The 26,258-nt window shown below is 34.1% G+C and overlaps 2 protein-coding genes across 3 annotated transcripts; both read left to right on the top strand.

Annotated features, from left to right (window-relative positions):
- The first annotated feature begins 141 nt into the window (after positions 1-141).
- On the top strand, positions 142-3,090 carry LOC113716164 (uncharacterized). The gene is made up of 3 exons (XM_027240457.2): positions 142-2,318; positions 2,422-2,779; positions 2,910-3,090. The coding sequence occupies exons 1-2, from the start codon at positions 290-292 to the stop codon at positions 2,772-2,774; spliced, it is 2,382 nt and encodes a 793-aa protein (XP_027096258.2). The 5' UTR covers positions 142-289; the 3' UTR covers positions 2,775-2,779; positions 2,910-3,090.
- Positions 3,091-11,326: 8,236 nt separating this feature from the next.
- Positions 11,327-17,068, top strand: LOC113716646 (uncharacterized). 2 transcript variants are annotated; one of them, XM_027241039.2, is made up of 6 exons: positions 11,327-12,299; positions 12,618-12,908; positions 13,689-13,760; positions 14,280-14,966; positions 15,096-16,271; positions 16,430-17,068. In XM_027241039.2, the coding sequence occupies exons 1-6, from the start codon at positions 11,375-11,377 to the stop codon at positions 16,780-16,782; spliced, it is 3,504 nt and encodes a 1,167-aa protein (XP_027096840.2). In that variant the 5' UTR covers positions 11,327-11,374; the 3' UTR covers positions 16,783-17,068. The 2 variants fall into 2 exon arrangements, with proteins under 2 accessions (XP_027096840.2, XP_027096839.2); XM_027241038.2 differs by having other exon boundaries at positions 14,280-16,271.
- The last annotated feature ends 9,190 nt before the right edge of the window (positions 17,069-26,258 follow it).

The raw sequence follows: 26,258 nt of genomic DNA, 5'->3' as shown, positions 1-26,258 counted from the left end.
ACTTCCATTTACAAGACCCAGCGTAGCATCAATTGCCTGACCATGTCAAATCTTGCTACAGCTAGATGCATTCGGTCAGTGATCCATGCACTCAAATGAAAAGAGAAAAGATGCATTATGGCTTTATGCTTAAGTTCATCAATACTAGTAACGTGGATTTACTTGAACTCGTCTTTATCAATATGTATCAAAAACTTGCTGGCTTGTAAATCATAATGCTCAATACTTGCATCCACTATGTGTCTATCTTCTCATTACTTCCCTATCTCAACAAATTGTTTCAAGTCAAATGACTCATTTTTTTTCTTACCAATTTGATTTGTCAGGTATAATACCTGTAGAGGTTGGTAATCTTAGCAAGTTAGAACTACTAAACTTGATGTCGAACAGGTTGAGAGGTCCCATCCCGCTGAAACTTTTCAATAGTACAACTGCACGAGTTATTTCTCTTACGGAGAATGATTTATCAGGCGAGCTTCCATCAACTATAGGTGCTTTCTTACCCAATCTTGAGGAACTCTACCTTGGGGGAAATGAATTCACTGGAACTATACTAACATCCATCTCAAATGCTTCTAGGCTTAGAATGCTAGACCTTAGCGGTAGCCATTTTACTGGTGCAATTCCTCATTCTCTTGGAAACTTGAGATTATTGGAATACTTGGGTATATGGCAAAATAATTTTTCTGAGGACTCGCTATCCAAAGAGTTGAGCTTCATCATATCCCTGTCAAACTGCAAACATTTAACATGGTTGTGGGTAGATGAGAATCCTCTGAATGGCTTCCTCCCAAAGACTATTGGAAATCTTTCTAGCTCACTCGAATCCCTTTATGCCGCTCGTTGTGGAATCATAAGTGAAATTCCAAGTTCGATTGGTAATTTGAGCAACTTGATAGGGCTGGACTTTGCAATCAATAGTTTGACTGGAGTAATTCCAACAACAATCAAATGGTTGTTGAAGCTTCAGATGATAGATCTAACTGACAACCAGATACAAGGAGCTATTCCAAGTGAGCTTTGTTATTTGTTGAACTTGGAAGGTTTTCATCTGGCAAAAAATAAGCTTTCTGGTGTGGTACCTTCTTGCATAGGAAATGTTACCATGCTCAGGTATGTTTATCTTAATATCAACAATTTAAGATCTATCATGCCAGCAAACTTTTGGAACCTTAGAGATATTTTGGAGCTGGACATGTCAGGAAATTATTTGACAGGCTCTTTGCCTGCTGAAATTGGAAACTTGAAGTCATTAGTCTATTTGAACCTTTCAAATAATCAATACTTGGGTGGGATACCTAGCACTATTGGAGCACTACAGGATTTGCAAGAACTCTCCTTGGAACATAACAAGCTACAAGAATTGATACCAGACTCCATGAAGAATATGTTGCAGTTACGGCATTTGGATCTATCTTTTAACAATCTGGAAGGTGAAATTCCCAACTCATTACAGGTACTATCAGATCTCCAATACCTTAATGTGTCTTACAACAGATTAAGAGGACCGATTCCTCATGGAGGGCCGTTCGCAAATTTCACGAACCTATCTTTTCTCTCAAATGAAGCATTGTGTGGCGCTCCTTGGCTCCAACCTTGTACAAGTACATTTGAGCATGAATCAAGGTCAAAAAGGATAGTCATGATTGTTCTGTTGGCATCAGGTTCTGTCATATTAGCCTTGTTGATTTCAATTTTTTTGATGCGGTTAAGTTTGAGAAAGAAAACTCTAGCTCCGACTCAGAACTTGCTTCCCATGGCGACATTTGAAAGGGCATCCTTCCATGAACTTAGACAAATAACAAATGGATTCAGCGAGGGTAACTTACTTGGCTCGGGGAGCTTTGGTTCAGTTTACAAGGGAATTCACGAAAATGGGATGGTTTGGGCCATAAAGGTATTCAATTTGCAGCTAGAAGGTGCATTTAAAAGCTTTGATAGAGAATGTGAAGCCTTAAGGTGCCTTCGTCATCGAAATTTAACTAGAGTAATTAGTGCTTGCTCGAGCCCTGACTTTAAGGCTTTGGTGCTTGAATATATGCCCAATGGATGCCTTGAGAAATGGCTTCATTCAAACCATCATTTCTTAAATATCAAGCAACGATTGGATATTATGATAGATGTGGCTTGTGGTTTGGAATATCTCCATTATGGTTATTCAACTCCTATAGTTCACTGTGATTTGAAGCCTAGCAACATTCTACTGGATCAAGACATGGTTGGGCATGTTTGTGATTTTGGAATTGCAAAGTTGTTGGGAGATGGAGAATCTGTGGTACAAACAAAGACTCTTGCTACATTTGGATATATTGCCCCAGGTGACTTTTCTTGATTACAATTTCGAATTTTTTTTGCCATTCAAATTAATATTTCAACTTTCAATACAAGACTTTAACAATGAGTTTCAAACATTGATGCTAGAATATGGATTGGAAGGATTGGTTTCAACAAGTAGTGATGCTTACAGCTTTGGGATTACAATGATGGAAACATTTACGAAAAGAAAGCCGAAGGACAAGATGTTTACGGAGGAGTTAAGCCTCAGGCGTTGGGTGCAAGATTGCTTACCGGATTCCATAATTCAGGTTATAGATGTAGATTTACTTCATCATGAAGGTGGACTGGTACAAAGGAAGATTGAATGCATATCATCTATCTTGCAACTTGGTTTAAGTTGTACAACATATGCTCCTGAGGAGAGAATAAACATGAAAGAAATTCTAAGAGCGCTCCAGAAGATCAAACTTCAGTTTATCACAGATATAGCACCTTGAAGCAGGTATAAACCATTATTTATGAGATATTCCAATAGCAACTTTTTCTTCAATCTTATGGTATAACAAAAGCTTATTCCAAGGATTGCTATTCATTCAAGTAGTACTTACGTTTTTCTCCTGAATACGTTGCAGAGTTCTGAGGTGCAAATGTATTTGGGGAATTCTTAGTCTTGACTTTGTGCACCACCGAAATGCTTATGGTTCAAAACAGGAATGGGATATGTTGTATTTACCAATAAGTTTGTTTACAGATATGGAGACCTCAAGTTCATAATCCCATTTTATATGTTATGAAAGCCCAAGCATTTTACTTTGTGTTTTTGTTTGACATACATATATTGCAATTAAGTTGATTATTTACTTTCAGTTATTGATCCACCTTTCCCTTTTTCAATTTTTGCAAATAAATGAGAAACAAATTGATCGTCGATATATATCACCATGTAGAGATACACGTAGGCATATGTATTTGTAAATACAGAGCATGCATATGGCATATAGATTCATGTATTTATTTTATCGGTCTGTCTAATGGGTGTTCTCGTTAAGATGTCTTTCAGATGTTAGATTTATAGAAATATAAAATTAATTAAAAAAAGTGCAAAAATGCAGAAGGATTAATTAGAAAAAATGTATAAATGTAAGGGATGGTAGTAATTGTTAGTATATATATATACATGATAGATTGGGTGGAATGTGGATGTGTTAACGAGTGTCGATTGGACATGCGTTAAAAAAAACTTATTTTTTTCAAATTACATTTTTAAAGGTGCACATAACAGAGAGAGCAAAGTAGTTTCATGTCCAACAATTACTACCTAATAGAAATTAATAACACTTTTTAAGGGTTACCTGAAGCTCAAATTTGTAATTGGTGTTGACGATGGTGGGAGATTGTGAAAATAACGATGTACCATTTCCATGAGCTGTGGGAATATATATTTTTTCTTGTGTGGGAACATTTGTTAAATAGCTCTATTTTGAAAAATTGCTTTCGTTGGAGCTCTTCACTAGATTGTAGGTGATTTGGGAACATTTCATTCATGCATTTTCTTTGACGTTGGAGATTCCCCATCTAATTCATGCATTCCTTTGACATTGGAGATTAAAAGAATTCAGCCGTTTCCATCCCCTCCGGGTTTTTTTTTTGAAAAAATATCATAATTTCTTTAAAATCTGCACTAATGACAAAAAATACGTCATCAAATATACACGGATACCAAAGAACAGATCTGAAAAATAATAAAAATTACATTATAAATCTCCAAATTTAAAAAATGACTTAAAATAATTATAGTTCCACAGACATTTGTATAAGCTTCCAATCGCCAAATTGGCTGATTAATTGCTCATAGAATCAAATTTGGATTCTGAAATGCTCTTTATTTCTCCATGCCAAGTCAGTAAAATATTCTTCAGACCATCAAAGAAAAAGAAAAAAAAATTTTATGCAGAGGAATATAGGATTAGTTTTTATTCTTAGCATTTCTGAAAGGTTTAATTTTCAGTTTTGGGACTCATGACTTAAATGTATAGTGTCCATGACACTTGATATTTGATGCCATGACACTTGATATTTGATGCGTGATAGATGGATGGGCCATGGATCCATGTATGGTTGTTTTCCTGTTTGTTGCTTAGAACCGTTTGGGCTATAGAATTCAAGTGAGCCCATTCAGTGCTTTAGTATTTTGTAAAGCATTCTCTCAGTGGATTTTGGAGTTGTTTAGTAATTCTTCTATTTTGTTAATTTTGGCAAAGGAATTGATAGTTTTACAATAAATTCTTGTCAACTGTGTAAACTTATTGGCCAAAACTGAAACATGTGAAAAAATTTTAGGCTACAAATAATCTGAAATAACACAATTAACGTATGCAACGAAAATGATAGTTATTCACTACACACAATTAAGGTGTGCATTGGTATCAAAACCAAGTATGCTTTTCATCCACATATCCACTATGGTTACAAAGAGGAAGAAATAAGGGTGCTGCATGGTGCAATTGGAAAGGAAAAAAAACACACACACACACACAAGTGATGATAGAGTTCACGGTGCAATTCGAACTTGAAATTGTAGAGGCATGTAAGAAAAAAGATAATAACTACAGTGGGGAAGAATTTTTTTTTTTTTTCGGGCAGGGGGGGAAAGGTGAAGACATTTAGCAGCTCTAGGTCTTGGGTCAAAATCTCAAATCTATTTCTTGCTCCTTTCCATCCAATTAACAGAAAGGATATAAGAAAAAAGAAAATAATTGCTGCAGGTCTAAGTCAAGAAAACTCAGATAATTACTTATCTTTCTCTACACTTCACTTTAGAAAAGTCGGATGAAAAGAAGAGACATGGATTTCGACCTTGTGGTCTTCGTCAAGATGGCAATATTAGGTGACTTTAATAGCAACCCTGGATTAGGGGAAAATAGACTCAAATGACAAGAAAAAGGTGTTTAAAAGTCTCCATAACTATGTATCACTATCTTGAAAGAAGAATCCGCTTGCCAAGAAGTCCAACGTGAGGTATAAGTCTTCCTTGATAGGCTAGAAATATCTAGCAAGTAAATGATTGAAATGCATGTAGACTCAGAGCAAAAAATAGAGTAAAAATTTTAATAAATACCTTAAAATACTCTTATCTTACAAAGTTCAATTTATTTTTCTAAACAACAAGAGTGCCAAGTTTTTCATGTCAATATTTGTTATTTGATAATTAATTATAACAACAAATCTTTTGCTGTAATATGGTATTTTTCATAATGCTTTTCTAGGAATATAAATTCTTTTTATGATAGAGAAGAAAGTGCTATTTTGTTTCTCTATTTTGTTTCTTTTAAAGTTTATGGACTATTTTTTTAATAAAAATTTATGGACTAGTTTAGTGGTGGAACTATCATAATTTGGTAGTGATTTTGGGCCATTTTGTTTTAAGCTACAAAAAAAAAATGGAGGATATTAAAAGTTATCAAAAAAATATTACTAGTTTAAAGTTTAACTTGGATAAATATTAGGGACAACATTGATAGTTCTTTTATATTTCTAATGAATAGTAAGGAAAAAGGTAAACAAAATAATAAAATCCATCCTTTGCATAAACATGGCAACAAAAGAGTCTTATTAACAATATTAAGCATAGTATTGTCATTTTAAATGGACAAGAGAGGTAGGTGTAATTTTTGAAACTTTAGGGAAGCCAAGTGAAGTTATTAGAAACCTCAAGGGAGGTTTCTGAAATTATCCCGTCTAATTAACATAAATGCACTTATCACACACTTGACTCAGGCCATGTTACAGACTTTAAATTCCCCGTATTTAAGTCCTCGGCATTATTGTTGAAGTCTTTTCTCGAAAATAAAGATTTTGGCATCATCCAAGTAGAAATATGATGGATATAACGGTAGAAATAAATATGATGGCATCATAAGATTTTGAAACGTTTTTATTGTTGAGGGACCAATTCAATATTTGAAATAGATAAAGGACCAATAGTTTGATCACTGGAATGGTTAAGGGGCTCCCTAAGTGGTTCACCCCAGAAAATAAAATCCAAAACTTCAAGTTAGTTTTTAACAAAAACAAAATTCAATATTGAAGTACAATTATACATAGTGCGAAAAAAAAATCTATGAGTTCTTAAAGTTTTTGAAGACATTACACATAACCGTATAAATTGCAAACGATCCCATGAATCTACCGTTACACCAAGAAGATGTTCTCACAAATTTTGTTTTAGATGAATGTTAGATTTTCTATGCATTTGTGGGGTGGAAGATACTTAAAGTCCAGTTGGGGAAATTCTAGTAGCATGGAGCCATTTACGATTCTGACCATTAACCAATGAACGGAAGGATACAGGCCGTCCATGGTGAATCTGTCATCTTCTATGCTGGACCACGTTAATAGGTCGAGCGTGAAGTATACAGGCCGTCCATGGTGAATCTGTCATCTTCTATGCTGGACCACGTTAATGGGTCAGGCTTGAAGTATACAGGCCCTCCATGGGGATAATAGGTTAAGCGTGGACTGGATTCATACGAGAGTATTATGGTCCAACGCCTTTTAGTCAATTGGAAAATGCAAACTTTAATAGCTTCCCTTTTCAGTTTGTGGTCCTTCTTGAAAGGGAATAGCAGAAAATAACGCGTCAATTCTTGACTTGGGACCGGGTGAGAAGTTTTTTGGTGCAACTTTTTTCTTTCCACATAATAGACGTTTAGACAAATTAGGGCCCCTCATGAGGCGAGATAGTTAGAGGATTAAGACAATTGAACAAGTCTTCAGTCTTCAGTCTTCTCTTCTTTTACCATTTAGGAAGTGTTTGATTCAAATTCTGGAATCAAAATTGAGAATGGAATTGCAGAGCTCATTACGAGTATACATCTTGGTTATTTTCCCTTACTCGTCTTGTTAAGGAGTGGAATGAAATTCATTCTATTTAAGAGCTAATTTATTTGAAATTCAAGCTATAAGTAAGAAATGATGAAGAAGAAAATCTAACACTTTCATTTCCATAGTGGTGTACCAAACAATATATATATATGTGTGTGTGTGTGTGTGTGTGTGTACATAGACTCACACACACTCTCATACCCATTTACCAAACAGCTGCTTTATTTTCATATGGAAGTTGCCCAAATCATAAAGATATTTATCTTCGCATGGAGTAACGTCCATATTCCATTCTATCATTGGTGGAAGATTCGGATGTTCAAACATTGATTATGGCCAAAGATAGATTTGCTTGTGATACCGATTACCTTACAAAACAATCAGCTACAAAAGATTAAAAAAAAAAGTATAGAAGAGTTAATTTAACACAAAAAAAGTAAATTAGAAAAGAGTCTTCGTATATAATAATTAATATCTGGTCTTGAATTAATTGTATTTCGGTCCCTTTCTTTTACTTGCAGGGGGAAATTTATGCCTTGCATTTGGACTTGGTCGCCAATGGGGTCTTTTTCCAAGTAATAATAAAGTTACGGAGTATTCTAAACAGCAATTTGTCCCAAGTCATTTGAGTGAATGTCATTTGACGTTACAATAACCATCTTGAGTCTGAAGCAAGACTACTGGTTCTGCACTGAAGGATGATATCGTGAAGAAGACCAATTGTAAATTCTTTGAACAGTGAATGGATATACACCATTCTTTAGGGTTCAAGCGTTAAATCCATTTCTCTTTCTCTGCTTTCCTTCCAAACAATGGAAGAAAAGTAAAAGAGAAGATGGTAAGCTGCTTGACGTCTTATCTGCTTATTCGATTTATTTAATCATTCTTTCCCCAGTTTAAAAGAGACATCATAACTTCCAATGGTGAGTGAATTACTAGAGATGTTCCAATATTATAGACAGTCTATCTATTTATCTAGTATTTCATTTTGAGCTCTGAAGTGAAGACTCATTACAAAATCGTCAATTTGATGTCATATGAATTGGACCTTATCTCCAATATCAACTTTTATTCTCCATTTAAGCCTTGAAGTGTAATCATAAATTTTTCAGAGCATCATTTTTTCTTCAGTGTAAACTAATCAAATAATATAATTTTCAATGGAAAAAATATAAAACTTACATAATCTAGGAAAGATCATCTAAATAAATTTTAAATGTTGATTTATTTTACGCGCCACTTTCGAAACCAACAATGAATGCTAATCGTCCCTAATGAAGTGAAATATTTTTTAGTCAAATAAAAATAGTACTCTGGATTTTTCTTTTCTTTTTTTTTGTTGCATAGGCTCCCACATATTTCTATTCCATTTTGGTATCTGAAATATAATTTTTTAACCTAAATTATTGGTTTGTCAAAAAAAAACATTGCAACCCTTATATTAGAGATAAGTTACAGATTGATAGCCAGCACATTTTTTTTTCACATTGACTATTAAAGATATAAAACAATACCAGCAGAATTTGTTTAAAGAATTTCCTCATATATTAAGTGAAAATGATGGTTTCTTTAAAGGATTTGTGAATAGAAGGAATATGATATATCCGTGTACAAACGTCATTAGCCCACTTATACCATAGACTAGATTCATACAAGGGTTTCCAGTCAACTGCCTTCCTTTCATGTAAAAAGACTGCATTGACTAAAAAGAAAAAAAAAAAAACAATACCAGCAGAATTTGTTTAAAGAAAAGTGTAATTCATTTACAAAGATAATTAATTATTTAATCCAAGAATTGTTGCATTTCAATTGATAGTGATCTAAGCTGACGAATACCCTGTACGAGTTAAACCAAGTTTTCTTATTAGTTGGTTACTTGGGTTAAATTCCTTTTAAGACAAAATGGGCAGAAGGTACTAAGAAAGTACTAAGGTGCCAAGTCTCATTTGGGCTCCAATCCGAGGGGAAAAAGACATGTTGGCTGTGCGGCACAACCGCAGGAATAACGCTTTAGACTTCGAAGTCTAAAGGATCCTTTTATCTTGACAAAGTAAAATTTACTCTAGTATTGAAAGTAGGGCAGTATCATTAAAATTTTTCATCCGGGCTCTTTTTTATTTGTTTATTTATTTTCAAATTTTTTATACGAGGATAGTAAGTTGTCAAATGTTTCACATAAAGTTAGTAAACATGGAGAAATATATATTTACTCCCAATTGTAGAATAATTAACCATATCTGATTGAGATTGGTTTTTCCCCGCCCTAAATATATTGTATTTTATCCTTAGTAGTCAGGGTAAAAGGAAATTTTAAAAATTGAGAAAAGTTTGTTTGAGGAAATTTTTAAAACTGAGAAAAGTTTATCAATAGCACGTATTGTTGAAAGATAAACAAAATTACTTAATATTCGAATCAAGTTTAACTCAATAAGAAATCATTTGACTTTGGTTCGTCAATTAATCAAGACAAATATGAATAGCATTTTGCATTCAATAAAGTTTACAACTCAGCTTGAATTTGATTTGATTAGTATGAATCTTGAAATATATGCAAAAAATTCAATCTATTCAATCTTGACTCAAGTTTACCATGATAAAAGTTTGTTTCAATTCGACTCAATGTATAAGTAAGTCAAAGTTGAACATAATTTTGACTCATTAAATCACTAAGTAAGTTTAAACATTAGATTATTCGGCTTGATTAGATTTTTTTTACATCCTAAAGCATGGAGTGCTACATTGGATTTATATATTGCATGTTTAGTCACAAAAAAATGCATCTTCTTCTATCCTATATATTGATGTCCCGCACTTCTGCCTCTGTTTGCAACTGGACCGGAATCACTTGTAATACTCGTCATTTATGGTACATATTTCTTTTATTTTAAAGTGTTTAATTATTAATACAAGTAATAAATAAATAAATAGAACATTTTAGCCATTAATTATTCATGGTGTAAAACAATAAATTTGAATATTATGCGAAATTTGAGAACAGCTATAAAAAAATATAAGAAGCCTGTAACAAACTAACGGGATGAATAAATGAAATAAAAAGCTAGAGAAAAAGAAGAAAAATAAGTTTAATCAGTTTTTGTATGTTTTCAATTACAGAATTCCTACTACACAATTTCAATCTAATTTGCAAATCATTTCATTTTAAAACTCTTAGTTTTAGTATTTATAACTTGAGGTACTATAATGATCCAAATTCGAATTATTATAGACCAAAATTGAAAAGTCAAAACTGATGACTAATGGTAATTTGATTATTACTATTGGTAAAATCAGAAACATTGAGAATCAAATTTGTTTTAGTTGAAATATTAGGACCAATTTGGTACGCGAACCGAACCTTGATGATTAATAGTGCATTTTTCCCTTTGAGCACAATCACATATAGGGGTAAATATAATTGGTCAACCGCAGGGCTCATTTGGTCATTTAACCAAAAGTTTCCACTTATACCGTAGACTAGATTCATACACGATTTCCATCCCACATCGAAAGATTCTCAGCCGTATTTTCAGTTACCAATTGATTGGATGGTGTTTGGTTGGATACTGTTGGTTCATACAAGAGTTTCCAGTCAACTGCCTTCCTTTCATGTACAAGTCTAGGGACATGGAGGCTTAGGACACTTGCTCTGCATCTTCTCTTCTTTTATCCTTCAATTTATTTTTGTATAGAGATTTTCAAACACACAATAATTTTACCTTGGCTTGGAGTAGTTTCCCTTTCGTCATTCCTGGAAAATTGTTATACTCAAAATTCAATTTTGCCACATAGAATGCTAAAGCACCGGATTGCTTGTCATATCAATTGCTCAAAAGTTGAAGAATACAAAAAAAAAAAAAAAAAAAAAAAGCTAGTTTCAAATTGTGACAAATTAAAAACACAAGTCTCAGAGATAGAATCAAGCTATATATTAATTCACCAAATTGAGAAACAGATTTTCCATAAATTACTTCCAGTTTTGCCAGCGTAATATAGAGAAATCTAAAAGAAGAAAAGAATTTAAACTAACAAACATATCAAAATTGAGCCTAGTTGAACAAATGAGGATCTTCAATTTGTCAAAACCTTGTCACTTCCTCGTGGAAACATTTTAACTCAACCCCAAGTATATGCCTATATAAGTCCTGCCCAATGTCACAATGTTTTATTTACCTTTTGTTTGGCATTCCTCAAGTTTTATTTGCCTCTATAAGCAATGCAGAGAACTTATTTTTTTTTCGCTGGAGCCTTGGTACTGTTGCACTTTATCGCAACTAGCTCAGACAGCATAAGTATTGCCAATAACCATAACAACAGTGCTAGTGATCTGAATGCTCTTCTTGCCTTCAAAGCCGCCATTTTCGATCCCCAAAGGATCATCCCAACCAACTGGTCCACTTCTACCTCTGTTTGCAACTGGATTGGAATCACTTGTAATGCTCGTCATCACAGAGTCGCAGCCATTGACCTTTCTTACATGGGAATTGCAGGAACTATACCTCCACAATTGGGTAATCTTTCATTTCTCGTCAGGTTGAATGTTATGAATAACAGCTTTCATGGACATCTTCCAACTGAGCTATCTCGTCTACGCCGATTGAAGTACATCAACTTGGAAGATAATGCCTTTGAAGGAGAACTACCGTCATGGTTGGGAGGTTTAACTACACTCCAATACTTATCCTTCCGAGATAACGGATTTTCAGGTTCATTATCAGGCAGGCTCTCTAATTTCACAAAGTTAGAGACCATCAGGTTGGGTTTCAACTTTTTTACTGGAAATCTTTCAGAAGAATTGAGCGCTTTACCGAAATTGACAGTTTTGGACATTCAACATAACCAACTTGTTGGCCCTCTACCATGGGATTTGTTTAACCTCTCCTCATTGCAAATTATTGCTTTTACGAATAATAGCTTATCGGGTTACCTTCCAGCACATATCTGCGATTATCTCCCACAACTCCAAGGACTTTATTTATCATGGAATTACTTTGAAGGTGAAATTCCATCAGGCATCGGAGAATGTTCAAAACTCCAAGTTTTATCCTTGTCACTCAACAAATTCCGAGGATATATACCAAGAGAATTTTGGAATCTAACCACGCTAACACGAATAGCTTTGGGTGGGAACGACCTGACAGGTAAGCTGCCAATTTCACTTTGTTTTGAAAAATTCGAGCACCAATAGATCACAGATTTAAATGCTTGTAGCGTATGTGTGGAGAAACGCTTAATGTTTAACCGAACTGGATTTAAGCAATAATTCCCTGTCCGCTTCTTAAATCTTAACACTTCTATTAATTAGAAAAAAAATTTTGAAAAAAAAACAAGGATGTAGGAATGTTTGAAATATTTTTGGTAGAGATACTTTTGGGAAAATCACTCAAGACCCTCATGCGGCTTCAAATATTACATTTAACTTCTTTCTACTTTGGAAATCCAATCTAACCAACTCGCAGGCCCTCTGCCACAGGCTCTGTTTAACCTCTCCTCATTGCAAATTGTTGGTTTTGAGAATAATAGCTTATCGGGTTACCTTCCAGCACGCATCTGCGATCATCTCCCACAACTCCAAGGGCTTTATTTATCATATAATCACTTCGAAGGTGAAATTCCATCAGGCATTGGAGAATGTTCAAAACTCCAAGTTTTAGGTTTGTCATACAACAGATTCAGAGGGTATATACCAAAGGGAATTTGGAATCTTACCACGCTTACAGAAATATATTTGGATTCAAGTGACCTGACAGGTAAGCTACCAACTTCTTGTGTATGTTTCGAGCCATCAATTGATCATAATTTAACTGTTTGAATAGTTATGAGTTTAGATGCACATAATTCCCTGGGGGAACACTTAATGTTTAACCGAACTGGATTTAAGCAATAATTCCCTGTCCGCTTCTTAAATCTTAACCCTTCTATTAATTAGAAAAAAATAAAAAAAAAAAACAAGGATGTAGGAAAGGTAATATGGATGAAATTCATTCAAACTAATCATTTTTTTTTGCAAAAAGACAACTCTACCCTAACGCACATAATGTCAATTCATCCTTCTTTCTTGTTTTATTTCATACTTGAAAGTATGTTTAGTTTTGGCCGCATCCTGTACTTGGCCGCATACTTGAAATTCATCTTTATTCATTTCAAACTGAATTGTTTGATTTTTCTTATTTCTTAACTTGCTTCCTTATTTTGTCAAAAAGGAAAAATAATCTTCTTTACTCAATAAAAATTTCTAAATTTTGTAGCTATAATCGGCAATTGTCATCCATGACTAATTGATGTAAGTTTATTGCATGAATTACGAATTTAGACTGAAATTCCATCTTAAGCCTATGAAAGTGGTTCAAAATCCTCATAACCCAATAATAAATTTTCATTAGGTTTTGAAGGATTTTGAGACTAAATTTATATTTCATATGAAACATTTACATATAAAAGAATGCTGTTGGCAGAGGCTAATTACTTTAGAAATATTGGGGAATACTTCCTTTAATTAATTTTCTTGTCATGTCATGATTTATTGGCAGGTGAAATTCCAAAAGTCATTGACAATCTCTATAATTTGGAGATACTATCCATACAGAGTGCTAATGTGACAGGTAAAAATCTTGATACATTTTGCCATGAGATCTATTTTATTATTACATTATCAGAAGAGTTTTCTCTAAGATTTATTTATTTTATTATTTCATCTTACCTTACGTCCTTAGATGGAAGACATCATCATATTCAAAGTACTTGTGCCAGTGGAAATATTTGTACGTCCCACCAATTATTTCATTAGCATCGAATATTACAATCCTTGAAGTTCAAAAAACAGGAAAAAAGAAAGTACATAAATACAACAAGCCAACACATAATTCAAATTACAAGAAAATATTTATTATCATATGCTAAGTTCATGAATACTAGTAACATGGATTAACTTTACCAAAAAAAAAAAGCATGGATTTACTTGAACTCGTCTTTATCATTCTGTATCAAAAACTTGCTGGCTTGTAAATCATAATGATCAATACTTGCATCCACTATGTGTCTGTCTTCTCATTACTTCCCTTTCTCACCAAATTGTTTCAAGTCAAATGACTCATTTTTTTCTTACCAATTTCATTTGTCAGGTATAATACCTCAAGAGGTTGGTAATCTTAGCAAGTTGGAAGCACTCATGTTGGACTTGAATAGGTTAACAGGCCCTATCCCGCTGAAACTTTTCAATAGTTCAACTGTACGATTTATTTCTCTCACGGACAACGATTTATCAGGCGAGCTTCCATCAACTATAGGTGCTTTCTTACCCAATCTTGAGGAACTCTACCTTGATGAAAATGAATTCAGTGGAACTATACTAGCATCTATCTCAAATGCTTCTAGGCTCAGAATCCTAAGCATTGGTATGAATCATTTTACTGGTGCAATTCCTCATTCTCTTGGAAACATGAGATTATTGGAATACTTGGGTATATGGCAAAATAATTTTTCTGAGGACTCGCTATCCAAAGAGTTGAGCTTCATCATATCCCTGTCAAACTGCGAACATTTAACATGGTTGTGGATACATGAGAATCCTCTCAATGGCTTCCTCCCAAAGTCTATTGGAAATCTTTCTAGCTCACTCGAATCCATTTCTGCCACTGGTTGTGGAATCATAAGTGAAATTCCAAGTTCGATTGGTAATTTGAGCAACTTAATAGAACTGTACTTTGACAACAATAGTTTGACAGGGTTAATTCCAACTACAATCAAATGGTTCTTGAAGCTTCAGAGGATACATCTAAGCGACAATCAGATGCAAGGAGCTATTCCAAGTGAGCTTTGTTATTTGTTGAACTTAGGAGGATTATATCTGGCAAAAAATAAGCTTTCTGGTATGGTGCCTTCTTGTTTAGGAAACGTTACAGCACTCAGATATGTTGATCTCAATTCTAACAATTTAGGTTCTATGATACCAACAAGCTTTTGGAGCCTCAGAGATATTTTGGAGCTAGACATGTCAGGAAATTATTTGACAGGTTCTTTGCCTGCTGAAATTGGAAACTTGAAGGTATTAGTCTATTTGAACCTTTCAAATAATCAATATTCGGGTGAAATGCCTAGCACCATTGGAGCACTACAGAGTTTACAAAACCTGTCCTTGGAACGTAACAAGCTACAAGGATTGATACCGGATTCCATCAAGAATATGTTGCAGTTACGGCATTTGGATCTATCTTTTAACAATCTGGAAGGTGAAATTCCCAACTCATTACAGACACTATCAGATCTCCAATACTTTAATGTGTCTTACAACAGATTGAAAGGACCGATTCCTCATGGAGGGCCATTCGCAAATTTCACGAACCTATCTTTTCTCTCAAATGAAGCATTGTGCGGCGCTCCTTGGCTCCAACCTTGTACAAGTACATTTGAGCATGAATCAAGGACAAAAAGGATAGTCATGATTGTTCTGTTGGCATCAGGATCTGTCATATTAGCCTTGGTGATTTCAATTTTTTTGATGAGGTTAAAGTTGAGAAAGAAAATTCTAGCTCCGACTCAGAACTTGCTTCCCATGGCGACATTTGAAAGGGCGTCCTGCCATGAACTTAGACAAATAACAAATGGATTCAGCGAGAGTAACTTACTTGGCTCGGGGAGCTTTGGTTCAGTTTACAAGGGAATTCGTGAAAATGGGATGGTTTGGGCCATAAAGGTATTCGATTTGCAGCTAGAAGGTGCATTTAAAAGCTTTGATAGAGAATGTGAAGTCTTAAGCTGCCTTCGTCATCGAAATTTAACTAGAGTAATTAGTGCTTGCTCTAGCCTTGACTTTAAGGCTTTGGTGCTCGAATACATGCCCAATGGAAGCCTTGAGAAATGGCTTCATGTAAACCATCATGTCCTAAGTATCATGCAAAGGTTGGATATCATGATAGATGTGGCTTCTGGTTTGGAATATCTCCACTATGGTTATTCAACTCCTATAGTTCATTGTGATTTGAAACCTAGCAATATTCTCTTAGATCAAGACATGGTTGGGCATGTTTGCGATTTTGGAATTGCAAAGTTGTTAGGAGATGGAGAATCTGTGGTACAAACAAAGACTCTTGCTACATTTGGATATATTGCCCCAGGTGACTTTTCTTGACTCAAATTTCGAAATTTTTATATCATTCAAATTAATGTTTCAACTTTCAACATAAATTTGCTGAACCTTTTAAGAAAAAACATAAATTTGCTGAACCGATACCAATACTTGACTTTAACAACGAGTTTCAAATTTTGATGCTAGAGTATGGACTGGAAGGATTGGTTTCAACAAGTTGTGATGTCTACAGCTTTGGAATTACATTGATGGAGACATTTACAAAAAGAAAGCCTAAGGATGAGCTGTTCACAGAAGAATTAAGCCTCAGGCGTTGGGTACAAGATTGCTTACCAGATTCTGTGATTCAGGTTATAGATGTAGATTTACTTCATCCTGAAGACGGACTGGTGCAAAAGAAGATTAACTGCATATCATCTGTCTTGCAACTTGGTTTAAGTTGTACAACAGATGCCCCTAAGGAGAGAATATACATGAAAGAAGTTCTAAGAGCGCTACAGAAGATCAAACTCCAGTTTATCAAAGACATCACACCTTGAAGCAGGTATAAAACCAATAATCCAATAGCAACTTTTTTTTCTTCAATCATATGGGATATCTAAAGCTTATTCCAAGGATTATTATTCATTCAAGTAGTACTTATGGGTTTGTTTGGATTGTAAGTTATTGGGGATATTTTTACTGTAGCACTTTTTGTGATGTGATGTATGTGAGATAAAAAGGTAATTGGAAAGATAAAAAGGTGCGTTGGAAATTGTAATGATGATGTAAGCAGATATAATTTGACAAATAATGCTCAATCCAAACAAACCCCATTCCACTCAATACATGGCAGAGCCCTGAGGTGCAAATGTATTTGGGGAATTCTTTGTCCTGACTTGGTGCACCACCGAAATGCTTAAAGTTCAAGGAAGGAATGAGATATTGACAGGTGCCGAACCTGTGCAATAATAATACTAAATAAATCCTAACTACCACCTAAAACAGTCAGTAATCAATTCGAGTACTGGAGCAGGGACTCTAGGTGTGCAATGGGTTACTTGATTCACCCTGTTCCCGAAGAGTTTGCTTAATCCAATATACCTGAATTAATTATTTAACTGAATTCCCTAACTAGTAGACAGTGGTAAGCAGGGTCGTCTCCTCAGGGATTAGCAAGATATTTTGTTTCTTTTCAAATCAAGATTAATTGGGGGGGGGTTTTGGTATCAAGTGCCAACTAAACAAATTAAATGTAGAAAATAATTAATTAAAAGAAATAACTAAGAGAAACTCTAGCCAAGGGTATACTTCAGAAATGGTTCATGCAACTGATCGTCGATTCAAAGGTAATTCCAACATTCATTAATAGATTAGTTATAGTTGTCATACACGCGATAAACAACCAACCTTTTCTTAATTTCTCGATAGCCAAGGTACAATCGTTAGCTATTTCTCTAACCCAAAAACAACCCTAGGTACGACCGTAGGATTTAATTTCTAGATTGCATTAACAATTAGAAAGGCCCAATCCTAACTAACAAACACGCTACGAGGGTTTGTTTAAGTTAGATCAAATATTTCCCTGACACAAATCCAATTATGCCAGTTGCTACTAAGACAGAGATAACGAACAATTACAAATTCAATTACCTCTAATTAGTAAAATAGCCTATATGAATAATTAATTATTGCGCATTAACCAATCATACACAAGGCTATAGTGATTAAAAGCAAGGAACATGTAAATATCGATAAATGAAGAAAATAATTAATAATGATTTAGATCTCACAGTAATTGTGAACCAGTTCGTCAGTCGTCCCTTGACTAGAAATAGGGGTTTAGTTCCCCATTAATGGAGAGTAGGCCGCGCGTGGAGAATTGGGAAAGGTTTGCAACTCGATTCTCCCGCTTCGGTCCACCACAGGAGGAAAAAAACACGAGACTGTACTGCACCCGATTGTCTCTCTCAAGGCAAACGCAAGAGAGGGTCTGACGCCCTATTTCAATCCCGGTCAAAGCCCAGTGAAAAGCTATCACCAAAGTCAACCGTTGTGGCTCTTGTTTTCTTCTCCCAATTGTTAAGTGGAAACATACGAGAGATTGCTTTTGTTTTCCAATTCAATTCACACAAGGTCGGGCAGCCAAAAGCAAAGTCAACAATGGCGGCTCCTTTAAGCTTTCTTTCTTCTCCCACACAAGAAACATACGAGAGATTGGAAAATTGTTTTATTTCTCAATTCGGTCAAAAACCAATGAAAAACTAGCAGGCATCCCAAAGTCAACAAGAGTGGCTATTGTCTGCTGCCTTTCTCTCTACAAAGATGCGGCTCTCCCCTCTAATTCAAAAGCAAGCTACCTAAGCCGCGCGAGAGATATTGAGTTTGTTTGGATAAGAGTTTATTTGAATGATTTATTTGAGATATTTACTGTAGCACTTTTTGTGATGTGATGTATGTGAGATAAAAAGATGATTGGGAAAATAAAAAGGTGATTGGGATTTGTGAGAATAAATTAAGCAAACTAAATTCTCTCTATCCAAACAAACTCAATGTAATCCCCAATAGCCGAAAATTGTTACTTGTTTAAAATTGCAGCCAGACTCACCAAAAAATATATTAAAATAAAATCTATTACAATTAGATTTCTTCAGCTTCTCAAGCGGGCCTCACGTCCGATGAATCTTTTAAAAGTTGAATTTAAGCACTTTTCAGCATCCATTCCTGCAATTAGCATCAAAACAAAATATCAGTAGAATCCACCCAAATAAATGAAAATATTTAGTCAATTAATTGTGCAATAATGCCCAAAATACCCACTAAAATGCACCCTATCAGATATGTTAATGTATTACCAATAATTTGTTTACAGACATAAAGACCTCAAGTTCATGATCCCAGCTTATATGTCATGAAACGCCAAGCATTTTACTTGGTGTTTTTGTTTGACATATATATATATGGCAATTAGGTTGGTAATCTACTTTTAATTACTGATACGACTTTCCTCTTTTCAACCTTCCTCTTTTGATCATCAGTATATATCACCATGTAGAGGTACGCATAAGCATATGTATTTGTACATATGCCATGCAGATTCATGCATTTGTTTTATTACAAATTACACATTTTAAAGGTGCAAAGAACAGCGATGGTAAAGTAGTTTTATGTGCAACAATTACTACTTAATAGAAATTAATAGCACAGTTTCAGGGTAAAATTGAATCTTATATTTGTAATTATTGTTGAGGATAGTTGGAGGTTGTTAAAATTAATTATGTACTATTTCCTCAAGCTAGAAAATGGTGGGAACATTTGTTAAATATCTCAATTTTGAGAAATTCCTCTGACGAAGCTCTGCACTGGATTCTTGGTGATTTGGGAACAACTCATTCCATACATTCCTTTAACATTGGAAATAACAAAAAAAAAAAAAATCAGCATGTTACAGCAAAAAGTAGCCAGTATAACATGAGCGCTGAGGCAATCAGCAATGCACTGCGCTGCCTCTTTATAATGGATTTCTGGTGCCACATGAGTTCGGCCGAGGTGCACGACTCGAGCGATTTACAACACGGACGAGCTTCATACTTTCAGTAGATATCCAACAGCAAGAACAAACAAACGAGACCATCGTCAGAAATGACTCTAGGTGGCTCCTTGTTATGGATGTTAGACGGCCATGTAAGGTGATCCGCGCTCAGAATAGTCAGCAGCAACACCATCACCGCCTCTGTAATGCCCAAACCCCAATTATCCAAAAGTTTTCTAGCCAATTGAATATTATGTATAAGTAAGGGGTTATTTTATAAGTCTGATATAAATTTGAGTGCCAAAGTGCAAATTGATATGGATATATACAAGAAATTGGAAGAATTTTGTGTTAATAACCAAGAACACTGGGAGTTCTAAATCAGTTTTGCTACTAACAGTCACCTTTGGAAAATTAGGCATCACTTGGTATAGAAAAGTCAAAATTGAGTTCCATTAATTGCGTTTAAAACTAAATTCAAAAACCTTTCTAATGGTATAAAATTTCATCTTCGGTTTGTTGCCTATTAATACCAGATAATTGGCAAAAAAAATCAGAAGCTGCATAGTTAAGAACTAAAAACTGCACTAAATTATGGTCCAACTTAAGGCCCCCTATTGATGGAATCGCTAAATGATTCCTCTGAAGATATTTAGTAGTCTGAGTTTAGTTTCTAATGCTACCAATTTTGTAGTGATTCGGTATATATAACTTCGAGGTGGCAATTTGTCTCAAATTCTAATAGGTTACCCATGCTCAAAAGGACTTTGGGCGGGATGGGAATTGTAATTTGATATTGGGTTTAAAATGCGATGCATCCAATTATACCCATTATTTGATGGGAAATGTTAGGAAATTCTTGGGTACCCATTGGGCCCAAATATCGTCCCAAAAAATTTCATTTATCCAAAAATTCATCTCTGATTTTTTTTCCCAAAAATCTGATTTTTTTTTTCACTTCCATTTTCTTTCTTTTCCTTTCTTCATTTTCCTACAAAAGAAAACCAATTAAGTAAAAATGATTTCATTTAAACAACTTAAAAAAAATAATGATAACAATAAAAATAAAATGAATTGATAAAATTTTGGTGTCTACAAGAATCAATGCTTTACTAACAACTGTTGGCACCCATTATGTTGATTTTATACTAATTGTTGAACTATCTACATAGATTTCTATATGCAACCCTGTTATCAATTTTTAATCAAATTCTTCGTTTCTGTGCTAGCTTTATTCAGCATTTAATGTGAATTTCTTTTGTATCAAATTTTGAAAATTTTAAGAATGTCAGTAAGATTGAATTTGGTGTTAAAAAATCTTGTTTCTAATCCTTGTGTTAGACAACATTATGGGTAAGGTTGGAATATGGCTGTATATCTATCTTTTCCTTTATTTGTTAATCCAATTTTTGGTTTAATCCAAGTAGAAGATATGTTCATTCTTACCAAAAATGTTATGTCCTTTTAAAGTAACTGTTGATCGTTTTAAAGTGTAATTGAATTCAGGAAAATATAAATTCACAATAAGATCAAAAGAAATTTAACAAATAAAAATATTAAAGTTATATAAAAAAAATAAAAAAGTATTAAAGGAAAAAATATAGAAAATAGATTTGGGTATCAATCTAAATCCATTCCAAAGTGATCCCGCCCAAGTTAGTCCCAAAACACATATGAGTAAGATTAAACCCAAACCCATATGATTCGATTCCATTTTGAACCCAAGTTCATCCCGCCCATTTTGCCACCTCTAATATAACTTGAGTTATGTGTGTTTAAATAAGTACTGCAGTTGCTGAAATTCCTAACCTACACAGCATGGGAGCTGGAAAGTGTACTAATTTTTTTATTGAATTTAAACTAGTGTATGATCCAAATCTTTGAGATGTGTCTTCTAATGATTGTTAGCACTTCAAGTCTACTTTGCAGCAGCCCAAATTTTACAATTTTTTGGCACATATAGCTTTAGCTATGTCTATTCAATTGAATACTGCCGGTGTTGAATTTCTTAAGTAAGCACTTGTACTTTTAGGCGTTTCTTTTTTCCGCCGGCAACTCTTATGGTTCCTGAGGAGACTAATAAACCTACCCAAAATCACCCCCAACCCCGATGTGGGATAACAACCTATGTGTTTTGGGACTAACTTGGACGGGATCACTTTGGGATGGGTTTAGATTGATCCCGCCCAATACCCAAATCCATTTCCTACATATTTTTTTCCTTTAATTCATTTTTTATTTTTTATATAATTTTAATATTTTTGATTTATTAAATTTCTTTTAGTTTTATTAAATAAACGTGCAAGTGCTTTATACTCAAGATTCCCACCAAAAATTGGATTAACAAATAAATGAAAAGATAGATATACAGCCATATTCTAATATATATCAAGATGGCCAAGATCCTTAGGATGTTGAATATTTATCCTCATCATTGTCCAAGGATGACAGGTCTAAACTGACTGAAATGCTAGAAATTCTTGTGGATAATGACTAGGAAGACTACTAGATTATATTCGCTGGTATGACTATAAAAATTGTTAAAGATAATTTTTGAATCTAAGACTCCGTTTGGATTGATTATTTTTCCAAAAAATAAGTTTTTCAAATACAATGTTATAGTAATATACAATAACTCAAGAAACATCCCATCCATATTAGTATATCAAATATTTCAAAAAAATTTTATAGTAAAAATTTTTCATATATACTGTTACAATAAAATATTTTAAAAACACCCCTCCAAAAACAGCTAATCCAAACGGAGCCCTTGCTATTTGAGCCCAATGGGTACCCAAGTATTTCCCACCCTTTCCCATTCATTAATGGGTATAGTTGGGATGTGTCCCAACTTAAACCCAATATAAAATTATAATACCCATCCCGCCCAAAGTTCCTTTGGGCATGGATAGCCCATTGGGACTTGGGACAAATTGTCAGCTCTAGTTCAAAGGTGACCCAATCTACCCGGAAAGGCTGTTGTCTTTTTTCCAAGCCACGAAGGACTCTTGATACTTTTAGGCGTTTCGAGTGATTGAATTGTGGGTATGGCCTGTCACCTGTATAACGTAGCCGTAACATATTCTTTAATTGAAAGGCAAAGTGTAAAGACGAAAAGATCCACGAATTATAATTAAAGAATAATTAAATATGAATCCATGTATAATTATGCATTATATATGTAATACACATGTAGTGTGCTAATTGTGATTTAATTTTGTGAAATAATTTTAATAATGTTATATATATTATTAATATGCTTGATTCAATAGCGATACTGTTGGCTACTTACTGAGCAAGTGGATGCTCACTCCACTTAATTTCCTCCCCAGCAGATAAGAATCAAATCTAAGAAGGCTTGAAAACTAGTTTTGATCATGCTATATTCTTAGAGTTAAGTTTTGTTAAATTGTAGCATGTACGCCTTTTGTACTCTGGTTATGTATAGAAATTGTGAACTTACAATGAGGGGGCATTTGACAAGGTTGGTTGATAATTTGAAGAGAAGGAAAACGTCCAAATAGAGGAGTTTTAGAAGTTGACAAGTGGGAGTTATCAAGGTTTTCGGGTTGTTGTGACACAACACATGTTTAAATCCAAGTAGCACATTTTGGATAGAGAGATCTTTTGGATAAATAGTCCTTTAAAAAATTTGAGCTAATGCATAAATCTCTTATTAAAAAATCTACAATAATAAGTTGTCAAATGAATGAAGAGTAGATCAAATGAGTAGCTAGATGAATGGAAGAAAAAGGGTTGTTTTAAGCTGTGAACTCCAACCGCTGATCAAATGATACAAAGGTACAATAAAGAAAAAGGGGTTCTTTTCATTTGATTATTTGAGCTAATTTTAGATTTTGATTTTGAAAAATAATTTTTTAGATGTTCTTGTTGAATTTTGTATTTAGGATTTAAATTTTTTCAATAACAAAGAAAAAGATCAACACAAAAGTAAATTTAGCTGATTTTGATTAATCAAACATTTTGAAAAACACAAAGCAAATAAAACAGCTCCGAAATCAAGTGTTTTTTTTCTTTTCAATACAGAAGGGAAGCAGCCTATTTAGTATTTAGTGGCGATTTTTGTGGGCTTAATAGATTGCACAAATGGGCTTTTGTCGTTAATTTGTATGGACAGTTGAACTGAACAAAATCCTGTAGTTAGACTTATCAATCAGCTATTATTCCGTGGGCTTAAAATGGAAAATCACAAAACCGTTCATCTCGGCCATTCCATCCCCACTTGAAAAGCCCAAAAAGCAGAAGCCAATGTTTCTCAAAGCTAACTTAATCGACTGATTTTTCAGATTTGTCCTTGTCTTACGAACTCGATGATGGGCAGAGATGGTGACTTTCCTTCGTGCAATTGAGTCGGGATTTTCCAGTAATCTTGACTTTGTTTTTAAATGAAGGTGAATTAGTTTAAACTTGAATAAAATTGCATGTCAAATTAAGGTCTTATTTACTAATCCAATTGTTTACTTAAATTTAATGGGTCAAAATCTTAGAATGTTCAGAAATGGTTGATAACAAATATAAAACATTTTAATTAATCAAGTGGCTCTTAATTGTTTAAGCAAAACTTACTCCAACAAATAAGTAATAAACCGTTCACTTATTAGTTAATACAAAATATGCTCAAAGGTTAAGATTCCAATAATTAACAATTTAACCACTTAACTGATTCATATTTCAGATTCAAATTTTAGATTTTAGATTTTAAATTTTAATGTTATCAAATGCATCCTAAGTTTAATTCTTGAAGTCTCTCCACCCTACACTTATTATTTAGAGAATCCAATACTAGTTTTCCCTCCATGTAAAGGAAGAAATTGATTGAAATCGTCACCTCTAGGTAAAAATGACCACTAATAACATCAAAATCGATATATGAGTTTTCACTTACCAATCAGCTTTAGCTCAATAGGATGAAGTCGTCTCCAGGTCAATGACGTATCAAGTTCAAGCTCCACTTAAATGTACACTCCACAAAAAATCACTTTTATTTTATTTTATTTTTTCTATTTTGGGCCTAATTTGTCAATTGTCATGTTTGGATCACCATTTTGAACTGATTGATTCATGTCCCCCACTTTGGAGATCATAATACACATGATACTTACTACTTAGATTTGTTAAGGAATATACATGCTTTTAGCCTTAATATGATTTGTCCTAGCATGATTAGGATAAGTTTAAAGCAAATGGTAGGATGTGCTATAAAAAGATAGATTGTATGAGCTCACCTAATCCACAGACTTGAGAACTGGAAGAATAATTCACATAAAGAAAGTATAGTGGATATGTGATAAAGAGTAGATTCTACACACTTCAAGCATACTACCCACTTGTCTTATGGTGTTCATTTTTATAACCCCTGCATCCATTTTGAGATTGTCTTTTTCTGGTTATTGTTACCAATTGCAGCTAAAAGTAGAGGGAATGTGGGAATATTGCCTTGATTCTGGTCAGAGCCATTAGTATTTATATTTTGCAGTATGCACAGGAGAAGAGTTTCTCAGATAATGTCTGGACTATATATATGCATGCCTGATTCCTTAATTGGGTCAAATTTTTTAGTTGGTTAAGGAAAAGAATACTGATTCAGCAAAACAAAAATTAATAAACAAGAAAATTCAGCCTCACGTCTAGGTTTGATTGTGAGCCGAGTGCTGAGCCGAACAACTCGGTCAACCACTCAGCTCAAGCTCAGGTTGATCGAGTCCGAGGCCGAGTTCGAGTTATTCAACCAGAAAGCAACTCGAGTTTCAAGCCCAGATATATGCTACTCAAACTCAACGACCTACTCATTGAGCACTTATTAATTTAAATAATATATTTTTTTAAATACAAAATTTCCACTAAAGGTTTATGTTTTTAGATAATTTACAAGCTGATTTGCATACTTAATTTAAGTTCTTTAATGGCAAAAAGGTAATAGAATTTGAAGTAGACAAAATTCAATTTCATTCGCCAGGTTTCGGGCTTAAATGCTCAAAAATGAGATCTGATGAAGCATCTATGCTTGAAAGCAGCATCGAGTAATCAAGCTCGATATGGCTCGATCTTGATTCGAGTCATATCGAGTTGAGTTCGAGTATTTTTACTATTTCGGTGACTTGAGTTCGATCCTCTATTCCCGAACTCGATCAAGCTCGAGTTCGAGTCAAGTAGGGTGCCAATAGTGTTCGAATGCTATACTCAACCTATTTGGTCTAGTCAACTTTATGAATTTTACCAATTGAGAATCAATTAATTTATTCTTATTCATTCTTTTTTAGTCTCAATGAAAAGCTGGTACCTGTGATTAATAACTAGCAAAGTGAGATACATATAACATAGGGAAAAAAAGTGTGTGTGTGTGTGTGGTTTTTTTTTTTGGATTTCAATGCTTTAGCCTCGTCCCAGTTAGTACCTTTACTTTAACAACCAAGTGCATACTCGGTTCCAATTTCCAACCTCCAGGATCAGCTAGAGCTGACAATTATACCCAAAACCCAACAA

The sequence above is a fragment of the Coffea arabica genome, chromosome 11c (assembly GCF_036785885.1).
Source record: "Coffea arabica cultivar ET-39 chromosome 11c, Coffea Arabica ET-39 HiFi, whole genome shotgun sequence".
In the NCBI taxonomy this organism is placed as follows: domain Eukaryota; kingdom Viridiplantae; phylum Streptophyta; class Magnoliopsida; order Gentianales; family Rubiaceae; genus Coffea; species Coffea arabica.
Note: the sequence above shows the minus strand (reverse complement) of the source record. Positions and strands in the feature narration are given on the sequence as shown.

Coding starts and splice junctions, on each gene's coding strand:
- LOC113716164 (XM_027240457.2), top strand. CDS start 290: ATGACTCATTTTTTTTCTTACCAATTTGATTTGTCAGGTATAATACCT. Junction 2,319..2,421: donor ATTTGGATATATTGCCCCAG/GTGACTTTTCTT, acceptor CATTGATGCTAG/AATATGGATTGGAAGGATTG.
- LOC113716646 (XM_027241038.2), top strand. CDS start 11,375: ATGCAGAGAACTTATTTTTTTTTCGCTGGAGCCTTGGTACTGTTGCAC. Junction 13,761..14,279: donor ACAGAGTGCTAATGTGACAG/GTAAAAATCTTG, acceptor TTCATTTGTCAG/GTATAATACCTCAAGAGGTT. Junction 16,272..16,429: donor ATTTGGATATATTGCCCCAG/GTGACTTTTCTT, acceptor TTTTGATGCTAG/AGTATGGACTGGAAGGATTG.